Source organism: Emiliania huxleyi (genome assembly GCF_000372725.1).
Source record: "Emiliania huxleyi CCMP1516 unplaced genomic scaffold EMIHUscaffold_99, whole genome shotgun sequence".
Taxonomy (NCBI): Eukaryota; Haptophyta; order Isochrysidales; family Noelaerhabdaceae; genus Emiliania; species Emiliania huxleyi.
The window spans coordinates 219,338-235,738 of record NW_005194698.1 but is presented as its reverse complement, the minus strand read 5'-3'; the positions used below and the strand labels follow the sequence as shown (position 1 = coordinate 235,738).

Here is a 16,401-nt window from a genome sequence, read left to right as displayed (position 1 = left end):
ATGGGGGAGGGGGGAAAGGGTCCGGTTTAAGGGCGTAAGGGCGCCGTAAGGGCGCGCTCATCCGTTTCACCCCAGCTGAAGGATGAGTGAGCGGCGAGGCCGGCGAGGAGCTGGATACACCGGCCGCTCGCATCATGGCGCGTCGCGAGAGCCGCGCCGCGATGCCGGACCGGCTCAACGCTCAAGGTGGCGGCGCCGGACGACAGCTCGGATGAGGAGTGGAACGGAGACGACGACGAGGATGAGGAGGAGGACGGTCGCGTTTACTTGGACGCGTCGAAGTGTGGCCGCGTGCGCTTGCACGCGGTGCAAGGAGCTGCGCAGTCGTCCTCCGGCCTGGGGGTGGACGACGAACGGCGCAAGAGAAAGTGACGACTTGTGAACCTCGACACCTCAGACGCCTCTTGACAACAGGCGACACCCGCTCGACACCCTCGACACCCTCGACACCCTCGACACCCCTCGACACCCCTCGACACCCCTCGACACTGGCAAGCGTGGTTTCAGCCTCGACAGGCCTCGACAGGCCTCGACAGGCCTCGACAGGCCTCGACAGGCCTCGACACCTCTACCCCTCGACAGCAGCTCGACACCCTCGACACCGGGCCTCGACACCTCGACACCAGGGCTCAGGGTTGTCGGCACAGAGCTCCGTGCCAGCCCTCCGGCGAGATAGGAACACGAGTGTATCGCTTTGGCGGATCGACCGTGCTTGTTATCAATACCGATCTCGCGTACACAGTTACACTCCAGACGCTCTGTACTCTCCTGTCCGGCAACCGGCGAGACGCTGTCGTGTCCTCGTGAGCCAGCCGCTCTTGCGGCAGCCGCCAGCGGAGGCCGAGCGCGTCGACCGCCAGTCCGCACGATGGCACTGCGACCGCGGCGGCTGCTGGCGAGGGCAGCAGCGGCGCGCGCGAGCGGCAGTCCCGATTTGGTGGGAAAAAGAAAGAAAGCCAACAGACAACCCAAGGGAGGGATGGTGGGGTCTTGTAAGGTGCCATATGGGCTTCCAGTATCGGACCTTCAAGACATGCGCTTTTGGCCGGTGGCCTCCTCGGACATGGTACCTCCGGTGAGATAGTGGCTGCCAGTTCGAGACTGGGGCCGATCGAACTTGAGTTGTTCGGAGGAGGAATCCGGCCAGCACGGTACAAAGAGGGGTACCCGGAGAATCCCCAGCTGCGGAAACGTAGTGTCGCTCAAGAGGTGCGATACTGCGGGGGAGTGTAAGGTGCCTATATGGGCTTCCAGTATCGGACCTTCAAGACATGCGCTTTTGGCCGGTGGCGCGGTGCGGATTTCTTCTTCCCGGCGCGATGAATGGGGCTCGCCATCTCGCACTGGCGCTCGCCGTTGCTACTGCCGGCGCTGCGAACGTCGTGCTACCATGCATGACAAACTACACCCTCGCCGTCACTCCGTCCCTCGCAGCGGCGCCACCGCCCTGCAGCTGGCGTCACTATGCGGCGTTTGCCGCCTCGGTCGGCGATGGCTCTTGGGCGGACGGCACTGCTCGAGTGGTGACCGACGCCGTGGGCGGCGTCGCCGCGCAGCAGGCGACGGAGCAGGAGCTCACCTCGTCGCTCACGACGGCGCTGACCATCGTTGAGGCCCTCCGCCTCTCGCTCGGCGACGAGGCGTACGCGAGCCGGACGGCGGCGGTGGACGTGGACGTCGTGGGGTGGGCCTTCGACTGGGTGGAGCGGCCGGTGGAAGAGGGCACCTCCAACACCGTGACCGTCACGCCGTGGGAGGACGTCGCTGCGGCGACGGCAGAGCGCTGGGGATCCCTCATCGGCGGTGCGTTGCGCCGGCTGCTGCCGTCGGTCGAGCGCGTGGCAGTCCGCGGGATCGGGCCCGAGGCGCCTTCGCTCGCGGCGACTGCGATGCGGCCGGACGGGTGGCTGACCCTCGAGCTGGTCAACGGGGTGTACGCTCCTCCCGCCGTCGCCGCCGACGTCACGCTCCTCGAGAACTCTGGCATGCACGACGACCTTTGGCCGTCGGATGGCGGCTGCGTCTCTGACAAGGGCACCTTCGCCGTGCTGACCGCGGCGCAGCTCTCCTCGCGCGTGGCGGCGGGCCGGTTGGGCGGGCTGGGGCTGGGCTGCCTTTGGCGGTCGTCGGTCGAGGCGATGGTAGCGTCCGGGCGCCTCTTTTGGGCCACATCGTACCAGAGTCACGAGCACCTCCTCGCCGTCGCCAACCTGCGCGGGGTCGGAGCGACGATCGAGCACGCCTTCCCGTCCGGCTTCGCCGAGCAGCCCCCCCTCTCCCTCGAACTCCTCTCGCCCTCCGGCTTGCTCGCCGAAGCGCTTCGAGACCCGTACGAGCGAGCCGTCTCGCGCAAGGAGGCGCTGTACGCCTTCACCACCGCGCTGTGGCGCCACCGCATCTCCGTCGGCGGCTTCGAGCCCACGCCCGCGACCTCTCGCAACGCGTACGTCCTCGCCTTCCGAGGGGCCGCCTCGGCACCGCCGCCCGCCGGCTCGGCGGCCCACTCGGCGTACGACGCCCTCTGGCGGGGGCACAACACCGCGCAGGCTGTCCGGCGCAGGCTGCAGTCCCACGCCTGCGCCGCCGCCTCGCTGCCCGACACGCCGCCCCGCCACGCCGCGGTGCTGCGCGGCGCAGAGTGGTGCGGGGGGCGGGTGCGCTGGCCGGACGAGGAGCCGACGCCTGCTCCGCCGCGATCGGCCGAGGCCTCCGCCCTCTTCGACTCGGCGAGGAAGGTCGCAGACGGCGGCGACGCGGCGGGCGCGGCGGCGGCGTACCGCGTGGCGCTCAAGGCGTCGCCGTCCGACGCTGCGGGCTGGGTCTCGCTCGGCGTGCAGCTGTCGGCGGTGGACGGGGCGGAGGACGAGACGCTGGCGGCCTTCGAGCAGGCCGTCGCTGTCGCCGAGCCGTCGGACGTTCGCCCGCCCCTCACCCTCGCCCGCTACTTCGCCCGCCTCTCGCGGCCGGCCGAGGCGATTGCCCAATTCTACGCCGCCGCCGCGGCGGACCCAGAGTACTTTGACGAGGTGAAGGCCGGCGTCGGGACGGCGCGCGCGCAGCAAGGCCGCCTCGCCGACGCGCTCGCCGATTTCAAGGCAGCGGCGCGGCTGACGCCGCAGGACGCGCGCCTCGCAAGGGCGGTCGAGTCGATGGAGCAGTCAGCGGCGCGCCTCGCCGCCGCATCCGACAGCTTGCGCGACGCAGTACACTCGGTGTGCGGTGCGGCGTGACGTGAGGTGCGAGGCCGCCATCGACGGCCGCACTTGCCCCTCACACGCCCGGCTGTGAACAGGCACGCCGTGCCGCGACGTCGTCGACGCGTCGGGCACCGGCGTCTGCGCAGTGACGTGGGCTCAGGGCTGTGGCGACACTCCGCCGCCGGACGGCTTCTCGGCCGACGCGACAGTCGAGGCGCTCTGCCCGCTCGCGTGCGCCGCGTACACCTTTCGCGCGCAGCTGGGCTGAGTCGTCGCTCGCAGCGGCGCCCCGAGTGAGGGTGGGAGCGCCCCGCGACGCCTTACTTACCATCGCTAGTCTTCTTTGTATGAATACCGTACTCTAAAGTACACATCGGTCGGCGCTCCGGTTGGGGCGGCAGTCAGTGCGGCCGACAGACTCGGGCTCGGGGCTGCTGCGCAGCACTGCTGGCAAGGGGGGGGGTCGTAACAAATCATCTTTACGTATCGTTATAGAAGTTCATACCACCGTCACGGATGCAGTAAAATGAGGTAATAAGCAACGTTCTCTCTCTCATAAGCAATGAAGTTTGATACGAGAAGCCCATATAACACCTTTACGACGCGCGCTAGGGGTGCTGCTTGCGCTCGGCCTCAAACGCGTGCGCGTCGTCGCCGGACGTGCCCGCCTTGCTGCGCTTCCAGGAGGCCGCGCCAGCGTTTGCGCCAGCGTTTGATACGACGCGCTTGGTGCCCGAGAGGGCCGCGATGCTGCGCGGCGCCGCCTCCAGGGCGTCGAAGCGCCGGTACTTGAAGTCGGTGCCGAAAAAGTCCCCCACCTTGTAGTCGCCGCCAGAGCCCTCGATGGCCCCTTCGGCCTGCGCCTCGGTCGTGATTTCGTTGGCCTTGAAGGAGCTCTGACGCCACCACAGCTCGCGGTCTGCGGCGCGCGCCGGAGCCGTGTGTCAACGCGGGCTCTTGAGCAGCAGTCAGGGGCGGGCAGGCGGGCGCACATCGATCCTTCTTGCCGTCGACCGCGATGTCGTCGCCATCAAAGGACTGGCCCACCAGACCGTGCGGAGCCACCACCTTGCCCGTCTTGGGGTTGGGCGCGAGCGGGTCTCGCAGCGGCGCAAACGAGAGGTCAACCTGCTTCTTGCCACGCGTCGCGGAGCGCTGGATGGGCCGAGCGGTCGCCTCGATGGCCCAGCCGGCGGTGCGCACGCGCAGAATCTCGGTGTTGTCGTTCTGAAGCAGGCGCGGAAGGTTGGGATGGACCTCTGCCTCGGCAACTGCCACCGCGACAGACAGGTCCTCCACGACGAGGGGCGGCTCGCCGGGCAGGACGCGCCGCGTGCCGCCCTCGAGGCCGTGGACGAGCGGAGTGGGCGGCATGTTGGGCGTGAACTCGATGCGGACGATGCGGCCGCTCTCAGTGACGGCCTTGACAAAGATGTCAGTGACGAACGTACCGCGCACCTTGAGGGTCAGGTCGGAGAGGAAGAAGGCGCACGCCTCAAAGAGGACGTTGACGGCCAGTCCCGAATGGTGGAGCATCGCATAGATGCCGCCGTCCTCGCCGCGGAAGTCTGCCTCCCCCCCGTGCGCAAAGTGCAGGTGTGGGTCGCCGGTGAGGCCGCCCGGCTTGAGGGGCGGCGGCGATGGCGGGGCCGGCGAAAACGGCGGTGGGGCTGGCGGACTGGGCGGATGCGGCGGCTCGGGCGGTGGCATTGGCGGCGATGGTGGTGCGGGTGGTGATGGTGGCGGCGGCGGCGGAAACGGGGACGCTGACGGTGGGGGAGAGAATGGTGGTGGCGAAGGAGGAGGTGCAAAGGGAGGAGGGGTCGGCGGGGATGGCGGCGGAGGCGGGGATGGCGGCGGGGATGGCGGCGGAGGCTTGGGCGCCTTGGCTGGCGGGTATGGAGGCGGGGTAGGAGCCTTACCTGGCGGGATCGGCGGCGGTGGCGGCGAGGCTGGCGTGATCACGATGCTGATGTCGCAGACGTCCATGTTGAGGGCGTCGGAGGCGGAGGAGGAGCTGGCAAAGATCTCTGACATTATTGTGTTGGTCCTCTCGCAGTCCTCCGCGATCACGCACTGCGTGCCGATGGCTATCTGGGTCCCGTCGCAGGGGGGCGGCGGCGGGAATGGTGGCGGTGGAGGCAGGAGACCCAGACCTGGAGCTTCACTGAGTCTCCTGGCGGCGGCGGGATTGGAGTCCTCCAAAAGGGGAGTGTTCTCGCGCCCGCCTAGAAGAGCGCCCCTCTCCTCGAAGAGCTGAGCCGTCTTGCCCTCAAGGCGGCGGCGTCCCACGCTGCTCCCATCCATGAAGCTGTCGGGCGGGTAGGTGCAGCTGGCCCAGACGTTCTCCTCGTTCTTTCCCGAAAGCAGCGAAATCGTTCTCTTCAGCGTTTCCAAGTTGTCGTCGGCGCAGACGTCAACGCCGTCATGTTCGTACGCCGTCATGTTGGCGACGAACGAGCCGATGCCCGGATCGAAGCCAGGCTCGACGGGCGGGAATGGCGGAGGCATCGGTGGCTCCGGGGGCGGCGGGGACTCTGGCGGTGGGACGTGGGAGCTCTCTGCTGCGTGCTGCGCAGAGGCACATGGTCCCTCGGGTCCCTGCTGCTCCTAATCTCTTCGTACATCCTCCTGCTGATCTCCGCAACGTCCTGCTCCCTCCCTCGTCTCGCCCTGCGCGACTGCTCCGCGTGTGAGAGAGAGTTCACATCTTGTTAAATTCTTTTTTAGATTTTACACTGGGATACGGCGCTCTAGGCGGCGGTCGATTCCGCATGGCGCATGGTACGCGTACGGGACCCTCGTTTTAGTCTATAGTCACGCTCACAACATGCACAACAGGCTCTCACAAAGCCAACACGCTCAGTCGCTCACACTCTCGTCGCTTCAGTATACCAAGAGTCAGAGAAGAGAACAGAGGGAGTGCTACACACTGCTCCTCCACTTTCGGTCGCCCCCCCCCAAGGCTCGCGCTGGCGCTGCCGAGATCAGCAGCTGTCCTGCGGCGCGGCCCTGCTCACTTCTCCGCCTCGGCCACCGCGGCGGGCATCGGCTCCGTGTGCGGCTGGGGCGCGCCGCGCTTGAAGGGGGCGGTGTCGGCGAGGCACGCGTAGAAGACCGAGTCGAGCACGCCGCGCGGGTCGAGCCTTGCGTCGGCGCACGTGCCGTAGTGCTGTAGAGACCGTAGTGCGGCCGAGTGCACCTCGCCGCGCTGCTCTTCCGCCGCATGCGCGATGGAGCCGCTCGCGCCGTCTCCTCCTCCGCCGGGCGGCGCGCCGAAGGAGCTCGACCCAAAGGAGGGGAGGGAGGGCGCGTCGGGCCCTCGCCACGCGTCTCCGAGCAGGTAGGCCCGCACCTGTGCAGGAGAGGCTCCCGGAGAGGTCGAGGAGCCGTCCGGGCGAGCTAGCCCCCGGCGCTACTCGCAGGCAAGGCCCCTCTGCTGCTAGACCGCTGCTGCTAGACGCTGCTGCTAGACCGCCCGCTGCTGCTAGACCGCCCGCTGCTGCTAGACCGCTGCTGCTAGACCGCCCGCTGCTGCTAGCCCCTCGCCTCGGAGCAGGCCGACGCGGCGCACTTGAGAGCCCACGGGTGCTGCCTGCCGACCATCGGCACGCGCATCGAGAAGCGGCAGTGGTCGTATGCGTGGACCTGCAGGGAGGGTGCGGGGGGGGTCGAGGAGAGGTCTAGCCGGGCGGCAGCGGTCGTGGGCGTGCACCAGCTCGTGGACGAGCGTGTCCTCCACCTCCTTCTCGTCGAGCCGCTTGTCTGCGCACAGCGTGACGCGCCGCTTCTGAGGGTTGTAGTACCCCCTCATGTGCTGCCACATCCCTTCGGACGGGCAGCTGCGGCAGCGTGCGCACGGCGCGGGGTCCTCCTTCGACCCCTTGAGCGCAGTGCAGCCCGAGTCGAAGATCGAGCCGAGTAGCGTGCGCGCTCGCTCGCCGCGCAGGGCGCGCCCGAGCGATCGCTCGCACGCGGCGAGATCCGAGCTCGCCGCGCCGCCACGCCCATACGGGTCTGACGCGCTCGGAGGTGCGGGAGCGTTCGCGTTGCGCCACCGCGAGTCATCGTCCGCCGGCTGTGCTGACCACGAGTCCTCGTCGCGCCAGGAAGGGGCGCTGAGGGTGGGGTCGACGCTGGTATAGGAGTCCTCCGTCTCCTGCGTCGGTACGGGCGACTCTGGCGGCGGAGGTGGAGGAGTGTACGTCATGTACCAACCGATTCGCACTTTTCGATTCGCACTTTTTGGTTCTGAGGTGCCTGGTGTGCTCCGTGCGCGACGCGGTCCCGCCTTGGGGCGCGCGCTGGATTCGACACTTCAGCTTGGTATAGTATCATCGTATCCCAGATCATACCCCAGGGCTATACCCTGATACCCTCTTGAGAGGACCCGCATTGGGCCCCTAGAGGATAGGCTGATACCCTGGTGGGTTACCCTTCACACCGGACACGACCCCCCTCTTCACACCTCTTCGCGCGCTGCGCGCGCGCCAAGACAGACAACGCGCTCGAGTGAGCGTCGCGCAGGAGGGAGGCGAGCGCACCACTAAGCAATGCGCTGGGCGAGGAGGGCGCTAATGGCGGCCGTCGTCGCGTTTGACGGGCCCGCGGCCGCAGCCGGTGCGGCTGCAGCCGCGGGAGGGGCCGCGGCCTGCACGGCTGCGGCCGGGGCCGGCGCTGAGGGGAGCGCGGGGTTAGGCGCCGTGGCGGGCTCCGCTGCGGACTCGGTGTCCCCCGCCGCCGCCCCCGCCGCCTGCGCCGATGCGAGCTGCTGGCGCGCAAACTCCTCGCTCGCGGCCGTCTTCGCCGCCTTGCGCTGCTGCCCGACTTCCACAGCCGCTTGCGCCTTCGCCCTTGCCGCCGCAACCTTGTCGTCGAAGGCCGTGCGCTTCTTGACAAGCCCGTCCCAGCGGCGTGACGCGGCCGCCAGCTGGTGGGCGTGGCGCGCGGGGGTACGGCGGAAGCGCAAAGAGTTTGAATGATACCGGGGCGGACCATGCGGGAGGGCTCGGTCCTCGGTGCGAGGTGTGAATTGTCGCTTCGCTGCGCGGCCGCCGATGATACCTTGATACCCAGCCGAGATAAGTCCCCACAGAGGCCTAGAGCATACCTTGATACCCCCTCGAGAAGGATACGATGATACTATACCAAGCTGAAGTGTCGAATCCAGGGGGCCTCTGAGTCAGCTCGGGCTCTCACACAAAAACGCACAAGCTCAGACAGTCGAGAAAGGGATAGACAGCAACGACAGTCAGAAGTCAGCGCTGGGTCCCAGGGCGAATGCGATGACGGCCTCTAGTGTGAGACTCTCACCACCCACAGTTGGCTCCAGGCCTCACCCCTCCGGTCCTGGCCTTCCGGTTCGCCGGCTGACCCGCTGTCCCCCCACGGCACCCCCCCCCCCCCGGTCCCCTCCCCCGGGTACCCCAGCCTCCGCCCACACACACACCCACACTGCATCGACTTTAAACCAAGTGTCCTGCACGTGGTCGCGCTCCAGGCGCGCGGCGAGAAAGGGACGCAGGGCGTGCAGGCCACCCCTTTGCAGGTTAAAAAGATTTTGTCCTATCTAACGAAGGACAGATTCGCACGGCTCTCGCGCCTTGCGAGGCGGGGCGTGAAGGGAGAGGTGGGAGGCGCCGACTAGTCGGCTGCGGAGGCTCCACCTCGCCACCGGCTCTACCCTCGCGAGGTCGCGTCGGCTCTAGCGCACGGTGTGCTCCGTCGGCAGGCCCATGCGCATGCAGACCCGCAAGCTCTGCCGCGGGAGCGCGCCGACCGCCTGCCGGACCGCGACCGCGGAGGTGGTGGTGGAGCGGGCCCGCTTGGACGGGCCACCCTCCGAAGGGGCCTCCCGCTTCGGCCGCGTCAGGACGAGATCGGCCATCCCGGCCATCTCGCGGCTGGTGAAGCAGGAGAGCCGGCGCTGCTTGGGCGGCGTCTCGTCGGGCCGCGGCAGCGGGGTCTCGTCGCCCTTGTTGACGGGGCGGCGGCACATGGGACAGTCGGCGGTGCAGCCGTCGCCAAAGCAGCGGTAGAGGCACGAGCGGTGGAAGATGTGGCCGCCGCCGGGGCACGCAGTCTTGACGAGGCCTCCGGTCGAGGGCTCGAGCGTCTCGAGGCAGATGGGGCACTCCTTCTCGCCGCGCGTGCCGTCGCTCGCCGCGCGCGCCTCTGCGCGGCGGTGCCGGCGGGCGATGACGAGGGCCGCCTCCTGAGGCGTGGCAAAGCAGCCGAGAACGAGGTCCCCGCCCTCGCACCTAACCGTGGCTCGGTACGGCCTCGAGCGCCCCTTGAACTCGGAGACGCCCTTGAAGCCCGTCGCGTTCTTGTCCGACAGCTCCAGCGTCAGGCCCTCAACCTCCGCCGCCGCTTCAGCCTCCTCGGGGGACATTGGCTTCTTGGGCGCCAGCGTAGCGGCGGGGGTGGCCATCCCCTCCTCGGCGAGGGCCTGGCACAGCGGCGTGGCCACCCCCTCCTCTGCCGCGCGGCGGGCGATGACGAGGGCCGCCTCCTGAGGCGTGGCAAAGCAGCCGAGGGCGAGTTCGTTTCCGTTGCAATACGCCCGCGCCACGTACGGCCTCGCACGGCCATTCTTGATCTTGCCGACGCACTTGAAGCCAGTGGCGCTCTTGTCCGACAGCGCCAGCGTCAGGTTCTCAGCCTCCGCCGCCGCTTCAGCCTCCTCGGCCGTAAGCGGCTTTGGCGGCTCCGGCCCTAAGCCCAGCGCCTCTTGCACGGAGATAAGCGCCCCTCCTGGAGGCCCGGGCATCATCATGGCCACAGAGGATAAATGGCTGACACGTTTCCGGAGGTTTCTTTTCTTCGCGGTCGACCTGAGCTCTTACGAACATACCCGAGGGTGAACTGCTGACAGGGTTTGCGATGAGGAGCGATCCGAACGTGGTATTCCGGTGATTATTCTTCTTTCTTGAATTCCACTGTGTAGAGGTTGCAGGTTAAGCGGAATTCCTATTCTCTGGCCGTCACCGAAAGAAAGAAGGAAACAGAAAGCTGCACGTGTGTATGCTGCACGGTCGCATTCCATTGGCCTCCTTGGGGGTCGTAAATCACAGTCTTCTCTACGTGTTACGTGTAGGGGCACCTGTCCACGTCATGCCTAAGGGCACTGAACGTCAAGAGAGATTTGTTGGTTTTCTAAAATCTCTCTCTGAACGTGGTTTCCACAATCTTGATTCTTGTCGAACACTGTGGTCACGTTCCGTTGCAGCGATGCCCATTTGCTGTGACCTGTCATGTGGGATCGCTCGAAGGAGCGAGCGAAGATTTGGCACGTCATATGCGCATATCACGATTCGGCACGGTCACCGAGAAGAACTCCCAGCGCAGCAATAGCAGGCGTCAAGTCTTCTGGTTCTTGTTGCGATGCACGACGGCCAGCTATCCTGGCCGCGATCCATCTCAAGCAGCGCCGTACAGTGCCGTCGAGAACGCCAAGAAGGCACAGTCCCAGCACACCCACGAGGAACCGGGTAGAGTCATCGGTCGTCAAGTAGGATATCGCGATGAGCCATGCAAGCGCAAAAACTACGAGAAGGAGGCGATGCCTCCCACGATCACGGGACGGTCGGTGAGCCCCCCCCTGACCGGCCACTGGGGATGCAATCTCGTCTTCGTCGCCCTCTGGAAGTGGCTCAATTATCACCTGCACGTGCGACGGCCCACCCACGTATGACTTCTTCATTGCCGCCGAGGCCCGGCGGATTGCCTTCATCTTCGCAGCCGCTTCTCGTAGCCAGATTGGCTCGGCATCATCGCCGCCCTGCGCTGCTGATCGCCTTGAAGATAGACGCGTCAGCTCCTAACACCCAACAAGCAAACGGTCAGAGGTGAATTATGACACTCTTCAGCTCTGAGATTGGAGCACCGCTTCTGCCAGGTTCAAGCGCTGCAACTCAGGCCCCGAGATGTTGCCGCCGCGAGAGGCAATCGCCAGCGCATCCGTCAGCCACTCGGGCGCATCCTCTGTCAACGACGCACGGCCGCTAAGCATAGTCGGAAACAGTCGTGCGGGCCGGACGGCCGTCGTGTGCGCTGTGCGCCGGTTCTCTTCGCGAACTATTTTTCTTTTTTTGTATGTAGCTCTTACGAACATACCCGTAGGTGAACTGCTGACAGGGTTTGCGATGAGGAGCGATCCGAACGTGGTATTCGGGTGATTAGATCACTACCGCCGAAGCGCAAGCGCTTGGAGCAAGGGAACTGCCACGTATGGGTCCCAGACTAGCACCCCACCTCGCGGGCCGACGTTCTGGCCCAGCAAGGCTGCTGCGGAGCACTCGGGGCCGATGTTCTGGCCCAGCGAGGCCGCTGCGGGGCACCCGGCGGCTCGGTTCGCTCATCAGCGCAAACTCGGTCGAGCAGAAAGTAAGGTGTGTGTGTAAAGGCGGCGCGGCACGGTAAGGGTCGGCGGTAAGGCGGCGCGGCGGCAGCAGGCGGCAGGCAGGACATCGGACGGCGGGACATACGGCGCGGCGGGCGCGGCACTGTAGGAGCGGCCGCGGTACGGCGGCACGGCGGTAACGGACGGCAAGGGGGGGCGGCAGCAATAATATCGTTGGCCGAAGCCTCGTTGGCCGAAGCCTCGGTTTTTTTGTACCGGCCGTGAACAACTTTTTTGGGGGCGGGGGTGTGGGTCGTGGCGAGGCTCCCTCGCAGGACGCACTATTTCGATCACCCCACAACAAATGACGCTGGATCCTAGTCACTCCTCAACTTCAGGTAGCGGTATGCACCTCGCGCCTCGTGCGAGAACCAGCCCTGGCTCCAAAAGTAGAGAAGGACAACCGACCCCATGGTGACGAAGATCGCCCAAAACAAGTAGTAGCCGTACTTCAGCTGCAGCTCGGGCATGTTTTCGAAGTTCATGCCCCAGACCCCTGACATGAACTGGCCGGGGATGAATATGGTTGTCACGATCGTCAGCGTGCGCAGCACTTGCTCCTGGTGCGATTCCTTGCAGAAGCGGTACAGCTCGACCAGCGACTCGGCCTTGCGCGCCATGCGCTGGATGTCATCAACAACATACTGGAGGTCGTCCCGGCTGCGTCGCAGCTGCGTGAGGTCGGAGCTAAAGAACAGCGAGACGTCCGAGTCGGAGCGGTCGAAGGCGGCCATGTCGTTGTTGAGCGGGATGAGCGCGCCGGCAAACTCGTCGAGCACAGAGCGGATGTCGTGGAGGTGCTGGACATGCAGCGGCTGCGGCCGAGTGGTGATCTCGTCGTCCAGCGTGTTGAGCCAGCGGTCGATGACGTGCCTGAGCGCGCGGGCAGAGGGTGGTGCGCAGAAGGGAGGCCCTCCTAGTGAGCGACCCGCAGCGAGCAGCGGCGCCGGTTGTAGTCGAGCGCGTCGATGACTGAAGCTAGGACCGCGCACGCCAACGAGGCCGAGTCGGTCGTGAGGTAGGGCTGCGCGCCTTGCGGCAGCGAGGGCAAGGAGACGGAGTTTCGCCTCCGGCCGTGCCGTCTCGCCTCGCGCCTCCTTTCATCCATGTCCGCCATCAGCGTCTTGCGCGTCCGGTCGAGGATGGCGGCGGGGTCCATGTTGAAGACGCCGTAGCCCAGGCTACGCCAGTACCCCCGGTGCTCGCGCGCATCCGGGCTGCTCTCCTCTGGCGCGTGCTGCACGTACCTGCTCGTCCCCACCCTCTCGTGAGCTCGCGTGCGCCGGGCCTCCGCTCGCCGCGGCTCTCTCTCCCTCTCTCTCTCTCTCTCTCTCTCTCTCTCTCTCTCTCTCTCTCTCTCTCTCTCTCTCTCTCTCTCTCTCTCTCTCTCTCTCTCTCTCTCTCTCTCTCTCTCTCTCTCTCTCTCTCTCTCTCTCTCTCTGTGTGTGTGTGTGTGTGTGTGTGTGTGTGTGTGTGTGTGGTGTGTGTGTAGTGTAGTGTAGTGTAGTGTGGTGTGGTGTGGTGTGTGCGCGCCCCCTCCACCGCCAGCTCTGGCTTCCGGTGAGCAAGCCGCTGCGGCCGGCGCTGCGGTCGGCGGTGGCGGCGCGGTTGGAGACGGGCACGCGGATGTCGTCCTGGATGACGGTGAGGAGGACCTCCTCGGGGCAGCCGCCCGGCACGGAGCTCGCGGTGGGCTTGAGGCAGAACATCTCGATCTGCGACTGGATCAGCGTCGGCGGGTGCTTGTCCAGCGCCTTCTTGTCGTGGAGGCGGAAGCGGCCCGTGGTCTTGGAGCCGGAGATTGGCTCGCACGGGAAGTTTGCGATCGAGATCGAGTGGCACACGATGTGCGCAAAGGCGAGCGGGTCGGTGGAGATGGGGTTGTCCTCGGGAGGACCGGCCGGGCCGCTCGCGTCGGCGTCCGCCGCGACACGGCGATCAATCTCGAAGGTGCCGAGCTGCGTGATGCCGAGCCTGCGGGCGCCGCGGGGCCGCTGGGTCTCAGGCACGGGGCCCGTGAGACGAAGCTAGGGGGGCTGGACAGAGACAAGCACCCGAGGCCCGACGTGCGCGGCAGCCGGTACTCCTCGAGCAGCCACGCCGACATGTCCGGCTCCGCATTGCGCACGTCGATCCAGCGGCACGGCGAGAGCCAATGGCTCGGGATGGAGAGAGGTGGCTGACCCGTCACGTCCGCCTCGACAATGCCGTCTCCGGCTTGGCCCTCGCCCGACGCCCTCGCACCCCACACCACGTGGCGCTCCCTGCAGGCTGGCAGGTGCGAGTGCACATCCTCCGCCACGCGGACGGCGCGCGCGCTGTCGATGATTTGGCCGGTGGTGCGTCCCAGCAGTACCGCCTCAAACTCGACCTCTGACACGTCTCCCGTCCTGCCGACGTCCGCCAGCTGCATGTACTGCGCAAAGGTCGGCAGCGCGGCGTGGAACCTCCTCCAGCTGCTGTCGCCCTGCCCGACCACGCTCGTGGCCAGGGCCTCGTCAGACTGGAGCATCCCCATCCACTCGAGGGCCTCGCCAAACTGTGCCTTTGACAACGCGTGGTCCCGGTCGTGGTCAAAAAGGCGGAACAGCTGGTGCACCTGCGGCGGACGGGGAGGGGTGAGCAGCAGCACAGCACCCGCACAGCAGCAGCAGAGGCGGACGGCAGTGGCATGAGAGCATGCTGCCGCGCCGACGCACCGCAAGGGCAGTGAAGCCGTGCTCTCTGCCGGTCACGACCAGCTCCGCGATCTCTTGCCGCCTCCGCACATTGTAAAAGGAGGCCATCTGGGCGTTGAACGGGCTCGCCGAGGGCAACTGCTCATCAAGCGACGCAAGCGACGGCACCGATGACTGCGCCCTGGTGCTGTCCGCATGCGACACTTTAGACCTGGCCGGCGACAACGGACGGGTCGCCCTGCTCGATGACATCAGCGCGGAGAAGGCGCGTCGTTGGGTTACTATTATTTTTTTTTGAGCTTGCCTTCGATGTTATGAAAACAACGCAAGGCGGACAGGGCATATCGCTCTCGGGCCCACAGACATCCCGCGCACACTCGCCGCACACCCGCCGCCCCCGCGCGCGCCCCACCCCGGCCGGGAGAAAGGGGAGTGACAGATTGGGATGGCAACAGAACGAGTATGTTGAGTCCTGGCTCAACAACGCAGAGAGAAATGAAAGCCGTCCGGCTCACAAGTCCGGCTCACGCGCCCCGACTGACCGATCTACCGCACTGAGCACTTGTATATTTTTTTGTTTTTTTGTGAGATCCCTCGAATGGCAGGAGCGTGCAGAGATTCCTCCTCCTCTTTTCCGAGAAGAAACCCACAGCGCGGCTGGAATTATTTATTGGGCGAGGCCTCTCACACCGCAGCAGCGAGGAGAGCCGGTCCACAACTGGCGGCATGGCGCGCTGGCCCGGCTCGCTGGTGCGCCCTCTACGTAGCGGGCTCTCTATAGCCCGCGGCAGCATTGGTGGGAGCAGCGGCGGCGGCGGCGGCGATAGCGGCGGCGGCGACAGCGACAGCGGCAGCGGCGATGCGCCAGTTGCGCTCGTGCTGACGCATGCCCTCGGCTTCAGCAAGGAGTGCTGGGCGCCTGTGCTGGAGGATCTTGCGCCGCTGCTGACGCGCCGGGTTGAGTGGGTTGCGCTCGACTTCTCCGGCCACGGCGCGTCAACATCGTCTCCGCCGACGGGGCGGTGGGACGAGTACCACGTGGCCGAGGCGCGGGAGGTGCTTCAGTCGGAGCTGCGTGCTGTCGCTCCGGCGTCGCGCACCGTCGGAGTGGGCCACTCCATGGGCGGCGCCGTGCTGGCTGCGCTCGAGCTGCGCCAGCCTGGCTCGCTTGCTCGCGTGGCGGCCATTGAACCGCCCATCTTCCCGGCCGCCGTCGGCCGGCTCGCGCGCCTGCTCACCTCCGCAGGGCTGAACCCGCTAGCCAACGCCGCGGCGCAGCGCCGCCGCGCCTGGCCGAGCGCGGCCGCCGCGCGGGAGCACTTTGGCTCGCGCATGGCGGCCGGGTGGGACTCTCGCTCGCTCGACGCCTTTCTCGGCGGCGCGCTGAGGGACGCTCCGGGAGGCGGCGTCGAGCTCTGCTGCGACCCGGCCACCGAGGCGCGCTGCCTCGGGCTGCCCCTCGTCGCCAGCGAGGTGGCGGCGGGGTACGACGGAGGCGCCGCCGTCACGCTCGTCACCTGCTCCGCGTCGCGCTTCTCGCCGTTGCTGCTGCCGGGCAGCGGTCCCGCCGCCTACTCGCTCGTCGCGCAGACGCTGCGCGCGGGCGTGGTCCGACTGCCAGGGGCGAGCCACCACCTGGTCGTGCAGGAGCAACCGGCGCTGGTGGCGAGGCTCGTAGCGGATGAGGTAGCTGCGATCGTCTAGAGGCGGCGCGCGCAGGTCGGTCGTGGCTAGTGCCATTTCACTCTGTGGCACAGCTCGCGTTACAAAACCTTGATTTTGACCATTTGCGCACTATTGTACCTCTCGGTGCCTTCCAGAGGCAGCTGCGAGTCCCCTGAGTCACGCAAGCGTCCTGCGGGGAGGTACATTTGTTGCGCGCCGGAGACGACTCGACGTCGCTGAGATCGGAGATCAAGCTCTGACAGGTCGCACGTCGCTCCTTTGACGCCGACGTGACTCACCCGTGCAGATCACATCATGACATGGTCTCGACGCGCTCGGTACGACGCCTGCGACCCGTCTCGGGTCAGGTGGCACGACGCTCATCGCGCCTACCAGCGCTGCCGTACAGGTTGCCACGACGAGGTCGAGCACGCTTCTATACGCTCGCCGAGCCTTC

At 66.7% G+C, this 16,401-nt stretch overlaps 5 protein-coding genes across 5 annotated transcripts; 2 read left to right on the top strand and 3 right to left on the bottom strand.

The window, feature by feature from the left end:
• Positions 1 to 1,319: 1,319 nt before the first annotated feature.
• Positions 1,320 to 3,565, top strand: EMIHUDRAFT_466352 (hypothetical protein; the record flags this gene model as incomplete). Its single annotated transcript, XM_005756105.1, has 2 exons — positions 1,320 to 3,219; positions 3,293 to 3,565. 2 exons carry the CDS (start codon positions 1,320 to 1,322, stop codon positions 3,463 to 3,465), a joined length of 2,073 nt encoding a protein of 690 aa, XP_005756162.1. The 3' UTR covers positions 3,466 to 3,565.
• Positions 3,566 to 6,213: 2,648 nt separating this feature from the next.
• Positions 6,214 to 7,407, bottom strand: EMIHUDRAFT_221882 (hypothetical protein; the record flags this gene model as incomplete). The annotated part of the gene is made up of 3 exons (XM_005756104.1): positions 6,214 to 6,481; positions 6,772 to 6,845; positions 6,913 to 7,407. 3 exons carry the CDS (start codon positions 7,405 to 7,407, stop codon positions 6,214 to 6,216), a joined length of 837 nt encoding a protein of 278 aa, XP_005756161.1.
• Positions 7,408 to 8,901: 1,494 nt separating this feature from the next.
• On the bottom strand, positions 8,902 to 9,975 carry EMIHUDRAFT_221881 (hypothetical protein; the record flags this gene model as incomplete). Its single annotated transcript, XM_005756103.1, has 1 exon — positions 8,902 to 9,975. The coding sequence occupies one exon, from the start codon at positions 9,973 to 9,975 to the stop codon at positions 8,902 to 8,904; it is 1,074 nt and encodes a 357-aa protein (XP_005756160.1).
• A 1,943-nt stretch (positions 9,976 to 11,918) lies between these two features.
• On the bottom strand, positions 11,919 to 12,455 carry EMIHUDRAFT_69409 (hypothetical protein; the record flags this gene model as incomplete). The annotated part of the gene is made up of 1 exon (XM_005756102.1): positions 11,919 to 12,455. A coding segment is annotated over one exon (537 nt), but the record flags the coding sequence as incomplete, so codon positions are not given.
• Positions 12,456 to 15,005: 2,550 nt separating this feature from the next.
• EMIHUDRAFT_108112 (hypothetical protein) lies at positions 15,006 to 15,983 on the top strand (the record flags this gene model as incomplete). The annotated part of the gene is made up of 1 exon (XM_005756101.1): positions 15,006 to 15,983. One exon carries the CDS (start codon positions 15,006 to 15,008, stop codon positions 15,981 to 15,983), a length of 978 nt encoding a protein of 325 aa, XP_005756158.1.
• Positions 15,984 to 16,401: the final 418 nt, after the last annotated feature.